The sequence below is a fragment of the Vidua macroura genome, chromosome 5, assembly GCF_024509145.1.
Source record: "Vidua macroura isolate BioBank_ID:100142 chromosome 5, ASM2450914v1, whole genome shotgun sequence".
Lineage (NCBI taxonomy): Eukaryota > Metazoa > Chordata > Aves > Passeriformes > Viduidae > Vidua > Vidua macroura.
In genome coordinates, this window is record NC_071575.1 from 25993023 (window position 1) to 26014969 (window position 21947).

Here is a 21947-nt window from a genome sequence, read left to right on the forward strand (position 1 = left end):
ATTCCCAGCTCCACACTTTCAGCTCCTTCAGAAATTCTCTCTCATGGAGACACTGCTTCTCATACCTCACTCAATGCTCATTAAAAGGGAATGAAGGTAGTGCACATACATCAAGTGATTTTCCAGACAAGGATGGAAACTATGTTCTTTTGCCTCCAGTGATTTCAATCCATTTTGTCCAGACATCAAGACATCCCCACAATGATTATGAGAAGTCTCAAAACATAAATGTGGTATTAGCAAGCAAATACACAGAAAATCCTGCACAGGTTTCATGTGGTTGCACTGTTCCTCCCATGGCCGAGTTCACTTGCTGTGATGGACTTCTCATGGAGTCACCTGCCAAGTACTCACCTGGGGACTCTGCACTGTGCTCTTGCTTCTCTTCTCTCTCCTGGTACTGAAGCAAATGGGACCACAACGCAGATTTCCCCTGAAAATGGAATAAATAAATAAACCAGGCAAAGAAATAATGGCCAATAAACATGGCAGAATAATGTAATGGCACTTGATGGGTAAAATGTTCAGTAATGAAAACCAATCCTTCTCTTTTGGGCCATGAAAACTCAGGAAGAGAGCACCAACCCACTGATTCAGCAGTCACGCCACCCACCTTGTTTCTTTGTCCTCCCTCTGGGTTTCCTTTGTGAAGGTTGAAAGGGAATAAACCAAACACGTACTTGACAACATTACTGCAATTTCCAGAGGGGAAAACCCCAAAACAATCCCCCCTCAAAAAACCCAAACACCCAAAATTCCTCAAACCTTTGCAAAATATGAATCAGGGACACTGATCCCAAACACACCTCCTGCTTTATCTTGGAGTTATACCATTGAGTAGCAGCTTAGAAAGCAGAGATGACATTCAATATTTACCAACCTGCTTGACCTGCAGACCATGGCTCCAGATTCTTTCTAACAGATCACACAGACTGGCAATCAGTGTATTTTCCTCCAGACCTGTTATGTTGGCTTCTCCATGTCCCAGCTCAACTGCTTCATGGCCCATTTTCTCTACCAACATGCGTTTAGTCTATTAAAAAAAAAAAAAAATCCCAACAGTTTTTAAGAATGTTATCCAACAAGGAACAGAATTTACAGATGTGTTTACTTACACATGCTTAATCTAGAGACCATGGCAATAGAAAGAAACTTCAAATATATTTGCAGAGACTGCAAATTAACAAAACTAATTATATAAAAAAAAATTGCTTAATTACTTTGAATCACAGAATACCCTGAGTTGAAAGGAGCACAGAAAGACCACGTCCAGCTCCTGTGCATGCATAGGACAGCTCCAAGAGTCACAACATGTGTCTGAGAGCATTGTCCAAACACTCCTTGTACTCTGGCAGACTTGGTGCTGTGACCCCTTCCCTGGGGAGCCTGTTCCAGCTGTCCTACTTCTATACCCTTTATCTGTTGTCCTATTTCTATGCTGGTGATTTATTACCAAGCAGAGTACGGAATATGTGTTCACTCTTACTTAGCTTCTGTTTTAATTCTTGTCACAGCTAACAAAGTTTAACACTCAGGTAAAGCAGTATACTACCAACTGCAACAGACACAAGGAAGTTGTATGTCCATGGCTATGAAAGCTTCTTTAATACCGGGAACTGTTATACTTCATTTTTCTGCATAAACAACATGCAGAAGCCCCATGTGCTGAATTCTTCCCTTTTGACCACGGGTTTCCAGGCCATTCTGTTTAGGCTACATGTAAATACGAACAATTAAAGGAAATCCTCCAGAAGATGTCTGATCATCCTGATTCTCCTTCCTGTCCTTTCTACTTCCATCAACTTCAACTGCATGAACAGAAGAGTGAAAACACATTCCTTTCAAAACACATTCCTTTCTCTTCTAGCTGTTGAAAAACACTACAGGGCTATCCATCCTGCAATAACCAGGTGTTCCAACAGAACCATGCCATTCCAGCTGTGAACCAGGAGAACACCTGCAGGTGCTACTTGAGCTCACGGCAATCCAGGGGAGAGCACACAGGGGACCTACCTTCATGCGACATTCCTTCAGCAACCCTTCCACAAATTTCCAGTTGGTCTGTGCAATCACAGCTGGAGAGAGGTCTGACAGTTTGGGCTGCCTTAAATTTTTACCTAAACTCCTTGCCTCCTGCATGTATTTCTAAAAATAAAGAGAATAATTTTAGATATTACAGGTCAGAGTGACTCTGCTCATCCTAGGCAAGCAAGGTGATGAAAACAAATGAACTAGTGTTAATCTAGAAACACAGTCTTGATTTGTCTGATGTTTAGGTGTCAGGCTGGAAAAGTGGAGTGATCCCTTTTGACAACAAAAAAAACAAGGTATTTCCCTGCATTGGTACAGAATCAGTCAATATTAGCCAGTGAACTGTGCTGTTAGTCACTAGCATGAAGTTAGGTACAAGTGCATAAAGTGTAATACCTTCATTCAGAAATAAAGTCAAAACACCAAGTTTCTTTCCACTGTTATTTCTCACTTAAATTTTCTTAATTGTCTAATTTGTGACCACACTATGCATGAATAGGAAAAAAAAATCTCTTGAAAATAAATTATAAGAAGCAGAAATACACTTAGTGAAAGAGAAAGATTTCATCCATTGCTTTTCATCTAGCTAGTTTATACAGCAAAAATGAGACAATCTTATTCTCAAATAACTTCTTGATTACAAGTGAAGCTCATTTTAAACAGAATTGACACTTGGGATCATTCATGTTCTTACTATGGTAACTGTTAAGTATGGACAAAAATCAGTATACTCTTTAAAAAAAGACCCAAGTTATAATTGAAGAATTTCAAACTTTCCTGCTCCACTGCCTTGTCTTCAGGGGTAGGGTATTTTTTGCTTCGTTCTGGGTTTGTTTGTTTGGTTTTTTTTTTTTGTTAAGTCAAAATTCAATCAGCAAACCAATCAGCACGTTACCTCTGACCCCAACATCAGTGAGAGAGCTACATGCTGAGCAAGGTGGACAAGTTGGCCACAACTATCAAAATGTTGTGAGCATTACTTGTATTTTGTCTTAAAAAGAACAAGATAATAGAATATTGCCAAATAAAAGTCTTGGAAAATAGTGCTCATAGCCTGGTGTGGGAATGCTGTGTTTCCATAGTGGGTTTTTGTCCTGTTAAGGATGCCTCTCTGGGGGATGGTATGTGACAATGACCAGTCTTTTCTGGAAGGAGCAGATCACATCCCTCCAGGGAATTCTTGCTGCTGCTGGCTGGGTTTTCTGGGGAACTGAGAGGTCACTATGGCTGCTGCATCCTTGGAGCTTTCTGTCTGGGCAGAAAATTTATTCCATAGAATGGCTTGGGTTGGAAGGGACCTTAAAGATCACATAGTTCCAAACCTTCTGCAGTGGGCATGGACACTTTCCAGTAGATCAGGAAAAGCAAAAGCAAAATCTTAACACATTGAAGTTAACTGAAATAGCTTCCCCTCGCCCCACCTTTTTTTTTACTGGGAGTACAGTTTTTCTGGTGCAATCGGATTTTCTCAACACAGAAATTTGGACAAGAACCACTTAGCATCACCGTAACAGCCAGACAAGAATGTAGTGTTCTGCCATGAAAAAGCTGTGTTCCACTGAAGTTCTCAGTCAGGTAACTACAGTTTCAAAAATACTGTAAGGATTTTAAAATCGTTCAAAAACTACAGGTGGGAATAAAAGAAAAAACATTACAGATGATGAAAACATGTAGTTCAGCAAGCAACCTCACAAGTGACTTCCATCTCACTACCAAAATTAACAGCAAAATCAGTGAAAAGTAATACAGGGAATATATAACTAGGAAAACTAATATTTCTTTTTAAATGTGAAGGGATAAAAAGTGTGGTTATAGTCTGAAGAGTACAAAACACAGACAAACCTCATTCATTGTATAGCTCCTTAGTATATTAAAATTAAAGAAAAAAAACCAAAACAAAATAAATCAAAGGTTTCAGAGAAGAATAAGGGTGGGCTGAGAGAATCAGTTGATTGCCCTTTGCCTGTTCCAGCATCCATGCACCACCACTCTCTTGCACACTGGGATGCAATGATCCAGCAGCCAGAAAGCAATGCTCTTGGCATGTGGCACCCTAAACTGAATTGCCAGGTGAGCAACTTGGGGGAAAAAAGCCCCAAAGCTAAACAAAATTCTTGTCTTTTAGCCTTGGAGCTGCTGTGTTTTCCAGGGAGCTGGTATGGAAGCTCCTTTCCAGCTACTTTTCCGATTATAACCACACTTCCAAGCGCTACAGGGACGTGCTCATACGCTACAAGAAAGGAGAATGTTTGAGACGCAGCAAAGACAGCGGTTCCTCATGCTAACAACATCTCAAAAGCACCTTTCAACAAGAAAAACTAAAACATACCAGGCAGCATTCAGAGAAGGATTTTTTAGGAGGCCGTGCAGGAGGGGGTGGTCCCTGATCCCACTCCCAGAAGGCCATTGAGTTCTGACGAAGCAAAAGCTCCTCCGATGGCTAAGAGGAGGCAGATGCCCCAATGGCAGAACAGCCAGAAAGAAAGAGGAGACAAAGCAAAAGAAGCATGCATATGATCCACAGCCAAAAAAAAGAAGAAAGTAAATACATGACAAAGTACTGAGAAGGCTCTGCTGCGATATACACACACAAGGCACTGCTTAAAATACACTTGCAAAGCCCTGTTAGCAAAACTAGCAACAAATATGTACAAGTGCTGTTTTGCTGTGTTTCCATGAAACATTCATGAAACATTGTTCAAAGCTATGGTTGAAGAGTCCTCTCATCCACTCAGGTTCTTTTGGAGAGCAAACTCCAACACTGACCAGCATTATTCAGTGAGTTTTACCACAAAACAGCATGAGTGTTATATTTTTTGCTAGTGACATACAATAGAAGCATATGGACATCAATGGGAAAATGTGGCAGAAAATATTTGATGAAAGATGAGGAACTGAAAAGATGGGAAAGAAACACATGTATGCGACTGACATTTACAAGATGCATGGGAGTTTCCAAGCTTTAGGCATAAAAAGGCCCCAAAGTCTTAACCTTTCAAATAGGCATTCTCATGTCAGAAATCTGCATAAGAGAATGGAAAAAAGTTCCTTTAAAAAAAAAAAAAAAAAAAAAAAAAAAAAAAAGGAAGAATCCTGCCTCACTTCTACATGGCTGACGTTTATTCAAGGACTTGACTTTTCCAGAGACTTCCACCCTGGCCAAAGTTTGGCAGCTGCACTGCTAGGCTCTGCTATCTGTGTGCAATAACACAGCCAGGGTTTAATCAGCAAATCATTTCCCTGATGACAATGGGGCTGTCTTGTTCCAAAATAATAAAAGCACTTTATTTATGTTGTGTGCTTTGAAGTTGTACAGCATCTGTGACAAGTGGAGCAGCATCCAAACGGCTACAGAGACCCAACCAAACCACAGAGTAGCCACCAAAACTGCCCCAAGTAATAGGCACATTGTTGTCCAAACCTCCACCTCGTGGATCACAGCTCGTGCTGCCCTCAGATGAGGCTACCCACCTCCCTCATGTCGTTGTCCAGCCCGATGTGCTCCGAGTGCTGCCGCAGGCGGTCCTTCCTCCGCTGCGTGGTGGCGCTGCGGCTGGCCCAGCGGCTGGGAACACAGAGAGGGGACACACATGTGAGCACAAGAAAAGCACGAGGGAAAGCCTGGGTCAGGAGCTAAAGGACATCCAATGCAGCAAAAGAAGGGAAATCCCAAGCTCGGACCTTGCAGTAAATGTGGGTGCGAGCTGGTGCCGGGTGTCCCCATGGGAAATCACGCGGGAGATGACAGACCAGCACCCACCCAAGGGACAAAAATACCCATGGAAATGTGCCCAGCTGCCTGCCAGGGTCTCCAGTGAGAGTTCCTGGGACCTGAAATGCAGGTCATGCCACAGCATTGATGCCATGTAAGTCACTGTACTTAGTTACCCAACACCACTGCTGCATTTGATGAGGTTTGACAAGAACAGCATCTTGAGCAAAAAAAAAAAAAGTACAATTATTTATTTTGAGTAGCAATTTGTACGATTTTGCTCTTTTGTGAGAAGTGCTACTTCTCCTTTCTCTACTTTCTGTGGTACTTCCAGGAAGTATTTGAGACAAACTTCCCTTCGCAATTTTAACAACTGTTACTGGGTGCACCTATGTCTAAAGGTTATAAACAATACTGATGTTCTTGGGATTAGTCATGTTGCTATTTTCACCTTATCTTTTTTTTTGCATTTGGTTTCTAAGTACCACAGAAACCCTGGGGTTTTTTTCCACCTGTTCACGTACGCCCAGTTGAATTTTTCCTCTCTCCACACAGGTTGTATTGGTGAGGACAGCAGTCTCCAGATCCCAAACCCACATATTTCTGTGTGCACCCCAAAGAGAAGCATATACAAATAAAATTTGGGATCTAACTGTCTGGGCAAGGAATTTCAGCAGGCGACACAGGCAGATGAATGCCTGGGGAGGAAACTCTTGCACAGAGCTGGACTTGGGTTCTGATATGTTGGGCAAAACACTGGGGATGTGTAGGGAGGGGAATCTGAGCCAAGAGTAGTGCAAGGATGTGGCGCCTGGTGACCAAAAAAAGGCCTCTGTTTCCAGAGGGAATGACTTTGCAAATGTGCACATAACTATCTTCATCAGTTCCTTCAGAGAGTCAACCAAAGACTGAATTTTAGCTCACCACACAGATACAAAGGGAAAAAAAGCCACAGGAGCTGTTGTTTAAAAAGTCAGACTGAAGTCCCGTCGTACCTCACACACAACATCAAGAAAACAAGTATAAAGGAAGAAATCTGGGTCTGCATGTAATTATGGTTCATCACCTCACTATCCCATACGACAACACATTTATTTTTAAAGCAATTTTTTTTGTGGCCTCAAGTCTCTGCTAACAAAATGGAACAGCCTAATAGGTGTCTGCACAGCAAATGCAGATACTTTCTCAGAGGAACACATCACTGACAAAAGTGTCTTTGCACCTCCACAGAAGTCTTAAAAATGTACAGCTCCTGAGTTTAGCAAGTCACCATTTAAAATTTTTTTTCCAGAAGCAACAGCCAAAGCCTTGTTATATAACTAAGAGCGTGAAAATAAACCCCTACATTTTAATAACCTCAACAAACAGAAGTGCCACAGAAAAACACTCTGTTGAACAGAGGATAGCAGATATTATTATGACTTTAGCCATGTGGCTCTGGAGACCTTCCATTTATTGCAAGCCAGGACCATGTTTGCTTCACACAACAGAATGCCAATAACACATTGGAAATTTAAGTTATGGATCAAATATTACCCCATATCATAGTTTTTCTCCTCCAATTTGTATGGTTATTTTCTGAATTCTAGACAGAGCTTAGATCCATCTCCACCTGCATTTCTGCATTTACTGGAAGATGAAAGAAAGAATTGCTTTAAGCGTCCTCTGAGGGAAAGCATTGCACCAAAGGTGAAAGCAGAACGAAAGCCACAGAATAATTACAAAATAATACACCACCATTAAAGCATTTTCAGTTCATTCCAGAGCTGTACTTCATCTGGGAGATGGCACAGACCATTTTCCAGATTATTAACCAGAACTATTTGAACATTTTAATCATACAAACATGAAGATAGTTGGATGTTAATGAAAAAAAAGACTGCTGCTCATTAGTTGGAGCAATTACAGACAGGGAGCTGCATGTTCCCTCTTTTCCAAACTCTAAGTTGAGGAAGAGGAGCTGGGTGAGGTCTGTGCATTCGGATGCAGCTCTGAATCTCTCTAGGGGGTTTTGTGAAGATCTAACAGCAGATAAACAGGATTAAGCAGCCAAATCTTTTAAAGCCTTTTCTTTACTGCGTCACATAAAATTTTCCCAAAACAATGCTTCAGTATTACAATAACCATTCCCTCTCCTCAGCAGACACTGCATTTTAAATTGCTCTTCTTCTCCCTGCAACCACTTGAAGTGATTTTAAGGGGAATAAAAGCCCCAGTGGTCACACCACCTCCCCAAGGCCGCTGAAATCCCATGTGGGTACCTCTGCTGGCCCTGTCATCAGCTGCTGCTCTATTCACACCGCAGCCCAGGTGCTGCCAAAGCAGCAAGGAAAGCTGTTCTCCCTCCAGCAGCATTTTTCTTGTTGCCAGCCCTTAGACTTGGGCTTTTCAGATAACCACTGCTGCCTGTGTCCCTCCTCTCCTTGTCCTGAGAAGATGAAGCCCTCCTGCTGCTCAGCCTGGATGCTGCCCAAGACCCTAAAAATGCCTTCTCCCCTTTAGTTTTTTGCTGGCAGGGTCATGAGCATGGACTACGGCATGTTTCATTTATTCCTCACAGTGGAGGCATTGCTACGTGCAGCAGGTCTCTGGGGATGGAGCGGACACAGCTCAGGTGCCATGCTGCAGGGAGCCCAGGGACAAGCTGCCTCCATGGAGAGGTGAGGAGAGGCTCATTTCAGTGTGTCTGTCCCATATGAATGCTCCTCACCTCCAGGGACTGTGGAAAAGCAGTGATATTTCAGAGCAGGGACCAGGGAAGACTGTGCTCAGTTCAACATAAGGAAATGAAGTAAGGCACCTCCAACTAAGACCTTTGTAATATAAAAGCAGTCAAGTCAGCATCATTTAGTATCAAATTAGACCCAACAAGCATAGGAATAGGTTTGCAGAGGTTGGAGGGAATGTAATGGTGACATTTGAAGCATCCCATGTTAAGTATCATCTTTTACATTTCTATAATAAAAGAGGTAAGGCAGTCAGGAGCAAAGCTGCACTGTCAGAAGCCATCTAGCAAGACAGTACCTCATGCCAGGGACTGGCCATGCTGTACTGCAATCATGTGTACACATCTCTTTCTTCCCCTACCTTCTCCCTGGCCCCCACTTTTTAAAGCTCCCTGGAGAAATGAAGAAATTGTATCTTCATAAATCAGACATGGGTGTAGCAGGCAAGATTTATACTGCAAAGCATGAACATGCTGCTAGAGAACTTCTTTCTCAGATGGATTTAACCAATATTACCATCACCATGAAAATCACTACTGTAATTTACAATCCATTTCCAGCGATAACAGAGAGAAGGAAAGAGACAAATGCATTTGTCTGTAGGACAGAACCTAAATCTCCTCTGTCCCAGATTGAAAGGCAAGATGTATTCCATTTGCCATCTGTATGGCGGTTGTCTTCTCTTAAGTGGGCAGTTTTCCTTACTTCTTCCACAACCAATCCTCTCAGGGGAGACATCTGATGATAACAGGCTATTGAATGTCATTGCATGACTGATAAAAGCTATAACATCCCATTGTGAGATGCTCCACCCAGAGGGAGGAGCCAAGCATTTCTACCTGGATATAGTCTTGAGTTTCTGGAACAGCAGCACGGCTTTTCCTGCACTGGATTTCCCAGAGGAACAGCTGCCTCTTCCACTGCAGGATCACTGCTCCAACAGAACCACACCTGACACTCCAGGAGGACTGCAGCCATAATTCCCAATTGGACTGCTGCCAGCACCCTGACCAACAGGGTGTCAGATTGTATTCTGACTCTGTCAGTGTTGTTTTGGTTCACAGCATTGTTTATTTTATCTTTTTGTTTTCTTCCCTAATAAAGAACTGTTATTCCTGCTCCCATATTTTTGCCTGAGAGCCCCCATTAATTTCAAATTTATAACAATTCCGAGGAAGGGGGTCTACATTTTTCCATTTCAGGAGAGGCTCCTGCCTTCCTTAGCAGATACCTGTCTTTCCAAACAAAGACATCCTCATAACACCATCTCATGAGGCAGGCTGCTATTTAGGTCTGCAAATCATAACAACACCAATTCTACCTATACAGGTCCATCAAAGGAGTTATCTGAGTTTCTGCATCCACAAATTAGCACACAGCTGTGCTACAGCCTCCAGCAAACACCCCGAAAGCATGTCCACATTAAACACACGCAGCCTGCACATGCAAACTCCTTGAGCTCACATGTAGTTTGTGTGGGACTGTGCACAGAGATTCCAAGTCAGACACAGGCCAGACCAAACAAGAAAAGGAATGTTGAAACTGAGCTCCACCTGATCATGGATGGGCTGACAGGGGAGGGGAGCCACAGTGTGAATCTGCTCCACAAACACTGCTCCATGGTAAGGAGAATGAAGGCTTAGCTGGAGACTTAGGCACCTTTTCCATCTCTGCCATAGGCTGGAATGGGAAAGCTCTAAAACTGCTTGATGGACAAAAATTAGTAAAATGCCTTAAAGAGAGTGGCCTTGCACTGACAGGCTCTTTCATCAGTTCATAGGAAAGAAGTGATTTTAAAGGGTGGCACACACAACTGTCATCCTCTGTAAGGAAGAGCTGTAGTGAATTGGCAGCATCACCTCTTAAGCCCTGAGGAACCACTGTCCTATGAGGTATTTAATTTGCAAGTCCCTTGAGACAGGAATACTATTCAGGGGAGAGCAAATGGAATAGTGGATGCAATGATTTCAATGCCCATTTTTCCCTGTCAGATTTAATTCTGCACAGCTATGTTAAAATGATATATTAACTCAAAGAAGTTAACTGCACTTTTCCTGCCTTGCACCAGTTGAGCAGAGGATCAGTAACTCAGGAGACTCACCCATCAGGTTCCAAGTCACCAGAACACTATTTCCTATCTCAGAAACCATCTTTAAGCACAGATTGTCAGTCACACTTTATTCCTGAAAATGAATGTACTTGACTACAAGTGGTTCATATTTTCATTGCACCGATCAGTGGTTTGCTACATTAGGTTACCTGAAGTATACTAACTGCTTGTTTCAGATTTTCTTATGTAAAAGGTGAGCTTTTACTACTCACAAAATTTAAATAACCTCAGTGCTGTGTGTGGATGGCTCATTGCTGACTCATTTCGTGCTCACCTATATGCACTGCAGAGATGCCACTCTATATTACTTGCAATTGTTTGGCTTGATTAAAAAGAAGATATCTTCATTTAACACAGCCTTAAAACAGTACCCAACAGACAGGGGGATAGTAAAAGGCCATATAATATGAAGCACTCATTAAAAGAAAAAGACCATTTGGCACACAAAAAATAATTCAGTTGAAACCAGAACCAATTCCATCATCACACAGAGACACATCAACCCCTTTGTGTTATATACATCATATTTCCTTTAAAATCATTACCTGATGTTAAATGCTAGCAACAAGCATACAAGAGTCCTGTTTAAAAATGAGGAGGACCATAGCCCCAGGCAGATAAACCCTGCAGTTTCCACCTTGAAGGTTGAAGGCCACAGGACAGTGCCCACCAAGTCATGTCATAAAACAGAGCACAAAAATGAACCAATTCCACACACTCCTACTGCACGGGTTTTGTAAATAAATACTGACACAGTGGTCAGATCAGCAAAACACAGCTCAGGAACAAATGCCTGCAGAAAGCAAACAAATAACTTCTGAAATCTGCTTCATGGGTAAGAGCCACACATCACTCAGCAAAAGCCTGAGGTTAGAGGCCAAGAACAGTGTGCTTGAAGGTTTGCACTGTGACCTCCTTTGGGACTACTGCAGGAAAGGCAGGGCACAGAGGAGCGACCAAAGCACAAGGCTCATGGGAAGCTGGGATGCAAATGAGAGGGCTCAGGTGATAGAAGTGGCCAGGGCAGGAAAGAGGAAACAGGCTGGTCAGGAGAGTAAGCAAGGAGGAAAGCAGGGCTCCAATAAAGAAGTGGGAGGGAAAGCAGGACTAAACAGAGAGGAAGGCAAAAAAAAGGGTAATTAAAGCCATTTTGTAAATGTGTGACAAAGCAAACCTTTCATTTAAAAACCAAAAGAAACAAGAAAAGAAATCCCTTCAGTTGTTCTTTGAAAGCATTCAATACAAATTGCCAGAATGCAAATATATTCCCATGCTTGGGAATCACTGTTTTCCTCTGCAATATTTAATCTCATTTATCAAGCTTCTTAGCACAAATTAAGTTACAAGGTAATCAATTAAATTGAAAACACAGCTTGTTTCATTGTTTAAATTTTGCACTGTAAGCATATTCCCCCTAATTTAACAATTAGCTAATCAAAAACCATGAAGTGTTTATGTAGCTTGGCTTTTTGTCATTCAAATTTCACTCCTGCAAATGCATCAGCCAGTGGAGTTCCAGCTACAGTTTTAAAGCCTGGCAGAAAATGCATACAGGGAAGAAGGGAACACAGAGAAACCACAGTGTGGTGCTGGGGTTTGAGAAAGGAAATGAGGGCTCTGGAAACCACAGCTCTTTTCCAGAATAACACACAAATAGCCTGAGGGTCTGCAGCCTGTTTGCTCCTGGGATGCTTTCTAGGAGGACTTCTGCAGAAGCCACTGCTTTACATGGTTAGAGCAGCGTGGAGGGGATACTTTTGTACCCAGAGGAAGCTGCAGCTGCTCTCTGTAGATTCAGAAGGTTTTCCCATGATGTGGGGGATGTATCAAAGGCAAGGAGCACCAAGGGAGTCCCTCAAGTGGGACACTGCTGCCTGATGGGAGGACAGAATTGGGGTGCTGTTTTGGTTTGGGTTTAGTTTAAATGACATATAGGATCGATCTAGAACTGAAACTAGAAGTGTTTGTTGTCTGCATTGTATTTGTTTTATTATTGTTTTAGATATAATATATTACATGTGTAACAGCCCAGTAACTGACAGAGGTATCTTCAGTGCTCCTCCTGCTTACAGGAAGGGAACAGCTAGATAACATTATGAGCTCTGGTTATATATTTGTTAGTTTATCAGCCCACAAGGGAAGCAATAAATCCCTGATTGCTGGCCACTGAGGACACGTTTTCCTTAAAACAGCTTTGAATTGGTTTGTTTGCTACTGTCCAGCAACAATTGACTGCAACATGGGAATTATTCCCCGTTTCCCACAAATACACTTCCATACAAAATTCAGGACAAAATTTGCAATGTAAAATTGAAGCCTGCAAAAATAATTCTCATCTACACATTCATTCTATCGTTTGCATTAATTTTATAATATAAACACACAATAGCTACACCTGAAGACTCTGGAAATGTAGCTGGAACATTCTCTTACTCCATGCCCATAGGCAAAGCTCCAGTCTTGTAAGTAAAACACATCTCCAAGAATCATACACTGGGAAATTCAAATTAATGGAAAGCTATACTTCAATTGATTTTGTGGTCAGAAGAGTCACGCTGTATTTGCAGAAAGCATGGAAAAGCTGTTCTATACATGGGTGTAAAATCAGCAGAATTACATGTCCTAAATGGGAGAGAAAGAGTCTTCTCAGCTGCTCACATGAAAACCAGGGAGAAGAAAGATATAAACAGATGGTCTTGAGATTTTCCAATTACAAGCCTTTTTGGCAACATACAACTGGAGGAATTCTAAACATTTGTCACTTAGACATTGCTTTGTGGTAAGCAATGGGATTTTGGTACTTAAATTCTGAAACATACTGTGATCTAAATCAAAATCATCACTCAAGGAGTTAAAGTCATTTTAGAACAGGTACCAATCTAACAGAAGCAAATCTCAAAGAGAATAAGGAAAACTATTTTTAAGTGATGCTTATTCATAGATTCCCTATGATTTTGCAATAGAGACAAAAGATTTAAGCAACTTTAAGCAGGCTGGGCACACTCACACTGTTGCTGACACTGTGAAACTGAAACCCACCCATAAGGATAAGAGGCAGACTGCTAAATACAGCATCTCACAAGATAAAGAAATCCTCCATTCCTCAAAGGACCATTACCCATACAATTCTGTCTCCATTTGCAGGAAGCCTGAAAGCAAAGGAACTTTGAAATATGCGTTCCTCCTTTTTGGTTGGTTCTAGGTTTTTTTAAATTTCTTTTAAAGAACTCAATTTCTTTAAACATTCAGTGCTTAAGGATATCTTATCATTTGCAACTCTTATTCCTAGCAGGTTATTAAAAAGGGCTCAGCTAGCATTAGTATGCTCAAAAGGTGTTTAAATAGAACTGAGTGGGCACCTCATGCAGAAGCTCAGAGCAGCATGTATGCATGCACATGTCTAAAACAAGAGGTAGCTTTAACATTTGGACAATTGTAACCTTTGAAGCTCTTGGATTTACCTGTGCTCTCACATCTTGACTACCAGAAACTGAAACTAAGGGCTTCAGCTGATAATTTAATGAGTTTGTAATCAATGATGCACAAATATTTCATTTTTGAATAGGGAGAAACACCTCATTCATAGTTTTTGCAGTAAGACAGATTAAAAATAAAGGAACTCAGAGCACTTACTTTGTATTATAACTCTACAGATGTGAAGTGTATTAGTGCTCCAGGTTCCTATTTTACATCAGCTAAATGAACCATGTAATAGCATGCTCAATTCCACAGCTATAGGTACCACTACCCTCTTATCAAAGTGCACCACAGAACCTTATCAGACTCAAAAAAGAAATCCAGGTACAGAACCATACTTTCCACCCTCAACAAGTTATTCTTCCAGAGTATTCCAATGTGGCAACTGAAAGAGAGCTATAAAAATCTCTGGGTTGTGTAATAACAGCTAAAGAAAAGAAAGGAACAGAGTGGACACTAATTTCATTCCACACAGATGGTGTGAAGGTTTCAACACCAAAATTTCCTTCAGAATCTGAATTTTGGCTTGAGTTACCAAATTACTGTATTTAGTGCAAAACAGCCAAACAATTCATTTGAAACTCATAAGACCAATTACAAAACAAAAACTATGTATGAGAAAACAGAGTAGTTACCACTCAACAGAAAACAGCGATGAGGAATCTTCCCCAAAAGAGAGCTAACGCTTCCTGACATAACCCAAACTATGGTTATGTTTTCAAAAGTTGCAGCCCACACAAACCTGAAATAGAAACAGCTGTTGGGTTTCCATTCATTAGACTGGCTATATGCCACCCAAAATTAGGACTTCTGTCCAATGATGTGAAGTATTTGTATGAGAAACCTGTTTTTAAATCCAGAAAATAAAACCTGCGCTTACTTGTTATTGGTGGGTCCCGTTGCCAAGACATCAGATTGCAGCTTTGGGAAAAACCCTTGTTCATACTTCCCTTGGCCAATCTTCATGTCGAGCAGGTGAGGGTGGATGGCCGTGTGGTCAATCTTCACCAGCCGCTGCTCGATGGACTGGGCTGCAGGTGACAGTCACAGGTGAACAACTGCGTCATGACCAACCTGAGGACACGTGCTGTGGCAACAGCAGTGGTCATGCTCAGACCCCTGAAAACCCACTACAGAGTTAAACAGTGACCTTAGACACAGAAATCTGCCACTCACAGAGGTGAGGAGACACTTGTGCTGTAAGTTTTTAAATTTTGCTTTTAGTTTCTTTACCCAACATAATGAGCACTGGTGCAAGCAAGTTAGCTGTTAAGCAAGCAGGTATTTACAGGAGCCTATGAGATGCATTAGGAACTAGCAAGAACAATGCAATCTTTCCCAGAAATTCCTTGCTTGATTTTAAGGCTTCTTTAGCAGAACAGACACCTCCAAGGCCAGCTGCAACCCCTGTGGGACCAGGCACTTTGCTTAGCCCCAGACACGTTCCCTGGGCAGATGCTTGCAGGGGGACACCTGAGTTTTGCAAACATCTGGGACTATAAATATCCTCCTCCTGAATTTAGATATACCTTTACTGGATGACAGGCCTATGCTTTTTGCATAGCTAACTGTATTAAGACCGGAGCAGCATCAGAAGGACGAGCAGATTCTTGGAAACAGGGAATGCTATGGTAAGATGGGAGAGGGCTCCCCGGGAATCTCAGCTCCACTGAAACTAAAGCGGTTCAATCCTTTGCTTCAAGGACTTGAGGATTTCAATCTCGAACCTTGAGCAGGATGAAAATAAAACCTGTCACCCTCTTAACTTGTGAAGAACTTGGGAAAGGAGGTGTATGGGCAAATTCAGCATTTAATTAGCAGCTTAAATATTCAGCTCTTTCTAGCCCATTTATTAACAGGCAGGCCTGTTCTTTCGGTGTATCACAGCTAGTGAATACATATGCAAAATGTGGACGCTAAATCTGTTTTCCATTTGTTAATAACAACATAGAACTTATTTCCTATTTTATAAAGCTGTGATGGGAAAGAAGCTGTCACAAGATTTACATACATTATCATTAGAAATTCAGCAAGTATTTTTTCCCCTCCAAAAAAAAAAAAATCACTTTGTATGGTACTGTTTTGGAGAAAAGGAGGGGGTAGTGTGGGGTCAGAGGATTTGAAGGGTTCTGAAAATAGTTAAACAAACAGGTGCTGGATCAGTGCTGGGGTCACATATACTGTGAATGGTAAATATGAAGGAAAATTGGTATTACTATCAGTTTGCTGCTTTTCACAAGACAGAAAATGAGGTTCTGGTGCCACAATATCTGCCAAAACTAGACGCTGAATAGACAGCTGACCTGCAAATTAGAATTTGGTTTAGACAGAAAAATTTAAACAGACACAGATTTCTATTTCTGAAATGTTTATAGCAAGTAAAACACTGAAGGAGTTAAAACAAAAGAAAACCCCATGGGAAATGTGTTTGCCCTATCTTACTAATACGTGTCCCAACAAATTTAGGAGTATAAGTTCCCTGTATTACTTCAAAATTAAATAAATACTTGCAAAAACATTAAGTAAGAAATTAAAATGTAATTTGAAAAGGCATTCTGTGACAGTAATGGAAAAAAATCCAAGCTTTCAGTACAGTATATTGTTCATTAACACTGAACATCTATTACTGGAGGTACTAAATATGCCACACAGGATTACATCCCTGCCCAGCATCCCCTGCTGCTCTAACCAAATGGTGTAAGGCAAAACAACATCTTTTTATGGGAAGGGGGAGACAAGGCCAGTGGAGCAGACACTGGGGCTCGACTCCTCAGTGTGGCTGGCACTGGTCCCACCACCAGGGTGAAGGAAAGCTCTCCTGGCAAAGGAAGAGGAGCTGCCTGAAATGAGAAACGGTGAGCCAGTTCCATTTGGGTTTGGCTTGATTTTATTAAAGGCACCAGCACAGGAGAGCTCAAAGGGAAGGTAAAGGCTCCTGTCGTGTCTGGTGTTTAACAGCATGCTAAAATTTCTGCTGAGATGAGATAAGTACACTGCTGAGTCCTCAGGTAGCTCTAGGACTGCCTACACTCAGATGACCAAGGATCTATATTTCTTGGTGGCTGACATTGTACTTTTGAATATTTTACCAGCCCATCTGAACATACCTGCTTCTTTCAAAGTGCTGCATTTCTGGTAGTTGGATGTCCGCAGTGCAGGGGCCCTGACATTATATAGCCTTATTTTCTCAATTCGTGAGTCAAAAACTCGTAGGAAAGGATCCTTCTCTTCCCACTGGGACATTATCTTATTGTCTATGAAGGTTGCAAACATCTGTGTTTCAATGAAGTGTGAAAGGAATGGGAGGTAAGGCTCAGGTTGGTCCGAAAGGAAGGAAGCCTGAAATACAAAACAGCTCATTAGTGCCATGTTCCCACCCATCAGTGATGTGCCCAGCCATCCTTTGGCAGAGAACTGATCCAGCAACCAGCAGGAAGGCTTGGACAAGGGGTCCCCCACCACAGAAACACCTCTCAGAGAGCTGTGAACCCATCTACCAAGGGGTTTGGTTCACAACTGTAAGAAATAAGCAGTCAGGGAGGCTTTGTGACAGCTAGAACAAAGGGATATCAAGTTACTGAAGTAGTGCTCATGCTGCCTGCTTTTTCAAAGCAACCTAGCAGCTCTCACCCCCAGGAATAAACCTGTGAAATACATGGCAGACCATCACATGTGCCCCCTGGGGGGGACCTCTGGTCTGGGCATCATTGCCTGGGACCATATCACTTATTAAGGTGTCACACATATCAAGGGGTGCACAGTGCTCCTCTGCGATGTTACACAGGGCAATTAATCATGAATTTCCAATTAGAATTGACTGTGTGTCTAAGTCTCTAACTGAGCTTTAAAAACCCTAAACTTAACAGCCCATTTTATTGCAGAAGCACTAGCAGTGATTGCCTAAACCATCCCATCCTTTTGAATGTTGCACTGTTTAATGCCCCAAAACAAACAAACCAATAAAAGGCACGGCAGCAATTTTTTTTAATCAAAAACTGACTCAGATCAGTATTTAGTCTGTTCCTCACTGTTCATCCTCTTAACCTTTTCCTTACAGAAGGACTTGTCCCTAAAAAAAGACGATGGCTAAGAACACTATCTGCTTTCTAGGATCACTCAGCAGCTGTGCAAGCTTCCCAGCATTTCCCATTCCTTCTGCTATCCTCCCATCTCTTTATATCCCCATTTCTAATCTCAAGGGATTCCTTTTCCCTCTTGTGCATACACTAAAAGAGTGTTGTTATGACTCCATTGAAGTGATAACCTTCTTCAGAACAACAATACCCATCGCCAAAAACGCTACCATGAGGTTAGGAAAAATGAAAGACTAGATTTGTTTTTTTGTCTCAAGTGTGCACCTCTCCTCCCAACAATCAAAAAAAGGAAAGAAAGACAGAAAAAGAAGTCACTTTGCATTGCTACACTTCCACCAAGCCCACAGGAGCAGCCCCATGAGCTGGGCAGAAGCCTGCCAGCTTGGTTTGTACAAGCCAGGATGGCTCTGAACAGCTCAGTGGATGTGCTCCGATTTACGCTGGCAGGAGATCTGGCCCTGTGTAATGGAAATGGACAAATCTTGCAGTGAGGCAGATGAGGAACGGCAGATTAAAGGGTACTTTAGGCTATATATACACAAATACAGCTATCCTCCCTCCCCCTTTTAGATGGAGACAGGAATACATGGCTATCTTTACTTTGTCAAAGTTTTGCATTTGCTCCCTGTTTGTCAGCCACGACTCCATGTCGGGGGCAGCCTGGATGACGAACGCCTCGTAGTCTGCGAACATCTGCGTGAAGCGGTTGGCGAAAACCTCACGGAGCTGCACGTTCAGCTTGTAGTCCCTCAGCTCCAGCTCCTCACATGACAACTTCCCATCCTTCTCCTCTGTGAGGGGGGTGGTGATGGTCATCTTCTCCATGGTCACGCCCGTTCTCTTGGCCAGGGCTTGCAGGCGGGCGATCGTCTCGTTGCCTTTCAGCAGCTCGTACATGTTGAGGGCATTGCTGGGGATGTTCCCGTTCTTCTTGTCGTTCACCAGGTCACTAAGAACCAAGTTCTTGAGTTTGGTGGCGCTGTCGCTGCAGTGCAGGTTGCCTTCTGGAGGGATCCCAAACTGCAGGAGAACCTCAGAGATCTCCTGGATAAACTCCAGCTTGTTGGGGAACTGTGGGAATTCCTCCGGCAGTTCAATGAAATGGTTATCGATGTCTACAAAGCACAAGTTTGCCTGAAATACAAAAAAAAGTTTCAAAATGGACACTCAGCACTGAACTGGTTCCCCTGCCACATAGCCCTTTCTCCCACGGTGCTTCCAGACAGAAGGGTAAGTGCACACATCAGCAGGACACTTTAGTGGTGTTGTCTAGCCTGTGACATTTCAGACTTCAGTAAAGCTGAGGGTCAACTGGATGACAAATAAAGGCTCCCGCATTCTCCTCCCTTCCTAGGACATGCAGACCCCAAACTTTCCACTACAAAGATTTCATATGCCCTCCCAGAGCAGCCAAGGACACGTCACCAAGCAGGAAGTGCAGCACCACTTCTCAGCCCATGCAAATACCCTTCGTGTGAATTACTGCATCTCACAGGCACATTTATTTTATCAGGATCCAACTGCAAGAAGCCTCTGCAGCTGTGCTATCAAGAAATGAGATGTTCAGTGAGAAAGATGATGCTGCTTCAAGCAAAACTACAAAAGAAGATCCCACAGAAATCCTCTGGGATTATGTCTGAGTACAGCTTGTCTACAAGTGGCCAAATCTTATCTCTCCACTCCCTTGACCCCCTGTTTCCATGGAGGCTTTTAATAGTGGCAATTCCTCTGCCCGAGATTTAAAGAGAGTGCTCTTAGCTTTGCTATGAATGGAGATGGATCTCAGCCTGTAAGATTAAAGTTAAGTGAAGACATTAATCTAGTAGAGTAGATACTTTTACTAGGTAAGTGTCAATGGAGAGATAGAAGAACCTCACATAAAAATTAATTACATTGCAAATGCACCCTCAGGAGTAACAGCAGAATGAAAAACAGTAATTGATCTTCTGAACAGCGGCTTACATCTGAAATTCGCTGAGTGCACTGGGATGAGTAAAATCTTAAACCAGGTCAGATTCCCAAGGTGCTGTACTCTGTTGTGTTTTATCCTGGCATAAAACTGCAGAACAGGAGAGGCAGAAAACCCATAGGGCAGCAGCAGGTCTTTGTTAGCCTGATTTGGCCATTAGCACAGCTCCTCTGCCTTCTCCCAGGCACTTCTAGTGTTCTCTGCTTCTTACCAAACACTCTAGATTAATCTTCAGGTTATATGAAGACAAATAATTTATTTTCCTTCATTTTTGAGAGGTTAATTTTCAGCAGGACAATACATTTCACAGCAAATATGTTTATAATATATTGGATATTTCAGGGACATGTTTATTAACATTAATCGCCTTTCACATAGATACTTTAAAGCATATTAGGATTCACCTGGTAGAGGAGGAGTGTCCTTTCAGCTTTTTCGTATTAAATTCAGTCTGTACAAAGAAATACATTTCTTCATACAAAACAATTTGCTTTATTTAACTGTGTAGCTATTAGACAGTTGTGGTATGAATCAGTAGAGTTCTTTAGCTCAGGGACTGCCTTCTTATCTATCAATAATTTCATTTCAAAGGCGTTTTAATTTCAGCTTTGCATATCATTTACAAAATTTGAAAAATGAGATTTAGATTCAGAAAACCCTTGGGGAATTGGTCTCACTCCCCTCTTCAAAAACATCTGATGATTAAAGTTAATGCAGGGAGATTAGTAACCTTAAGACAGCATGATGGCCAGTTGTTAGAATTTTTATCTCTAACAAACAAATGGTTTATATTTAGAGCAAGAGCTTGAAAAGCTAGCCCCTGGCCCGAACAATAATGGAATGCTGATGTGAACAGTTCTTCATCATTGCTCTCATGCGGAGGGATTTTTTATTTTTTATTGTCTAGAGGAATTTGAGATTCAAGATCTTCCCTGTTCAATGTGTCTTCTTTCTTTCCCTCTCACACAGTCACTGGACCTGTGGTATTCATAAATGCTGGTATTTTTCTCTCATTTGTTAAACATCACGGAGGGGGCAGATTCCACCCCACTCTTACTCTTCTCTCCCTGGTGATATTTGCTATTCCAACGATACTGGAATACTAAATACTGTTACATTAAAATTTTAATTGAAGGAAAATGACAGCTTAATCTGCTAAGCAGATGCACGTGACTAATAATTTTTAAAATTGCAGTAATTATGTAATATTAGCATGGTTTTACTGAGGAGCATAGCTAGATAGCAGCTTTGCTTCCACACCAGTGCAGATTTCATGTGCTTCAGTCACTGTATTCATGAGGTAAAACTTGATTTGCAGTTCCATGCCACCGAGGCTGACTCAATCACCTTCATGCAATATGTAAAATAGACTTTTATTAAAAATTGTATTACCCCTGCCCTGTGTTCATCTCTCCACTTGCACACAAAAACTCCCACTCCTGCATATTCTCCTCTGCTGCTGCTCCTGTCTGTCTTCTTAATCAGAGCAGGTATTTGGAAGCCTTAAGGACTCTGCCTCCAGCAAAGTCCCCTTAGCACAGCCAATGGCAGGAGATGTTGCTGCTGTATGAACAGATACTCTTGGGGTTCCCACTGATTTTAAAAAGAAACCTCAGTTTAAAAGCACATGGCATGCTCTGGGGTTCCAGTCACCCTCTGGAATGCAGACACAGGTGAGCCATATCCCAAAGACTTTGCTATATGGCCAGGTTAAAATGTGAAGCAGTTTTAATCACCTTCATCAAATTTTGAGGAGAAAAATCTGCATTTCACTCTCCACTACCAAGGATTTAACCCTGAGATTAAGAAGATGTCCTCTCCTTTTTTT

General features: G+C 42.0%; 1 protein-coding gene across 1 annotated transcript in view; it reads right to left on the bottom strand.

The window, feature by feature from the left end:
- Positions 1 to 21947, bottom strand: part of DENND5B (DENN domain containing 5B) — a 105956-nt gene that overhangs the window by 17827 nt on the left and 66182 nt on the right. The window contains exons 5-11 of the mRNA XM_053978418.1: positions 18751 to 19284; positions 17164 to 17395; positions 14937 to 15087; positions 5503 to 5596; positions 2014 to 2145; positions 881 to 1033; positions 355 to 433 (exon numbers count right to left, since the gene is read on the bottom strand). Coding sequence (XP_053834393.1) covers positions 355 to 433; positions 881 to 1033; positions 2014 to 2145; positions 5503 to 5596; positions 14937 to 15087; positions 17164 to 17395; positions 18751 to 19284 — 1375 coding nt within the window. The remainder of the gene's footprint in view (positions 1 to 354; positions 434 to 880; positions 1034 to 2013; positions 2146 to 5502; positions 5597 to 14936; positions 15088 to 17163; positions 17396 to 18750; positions 19285 to 21947) is intronic.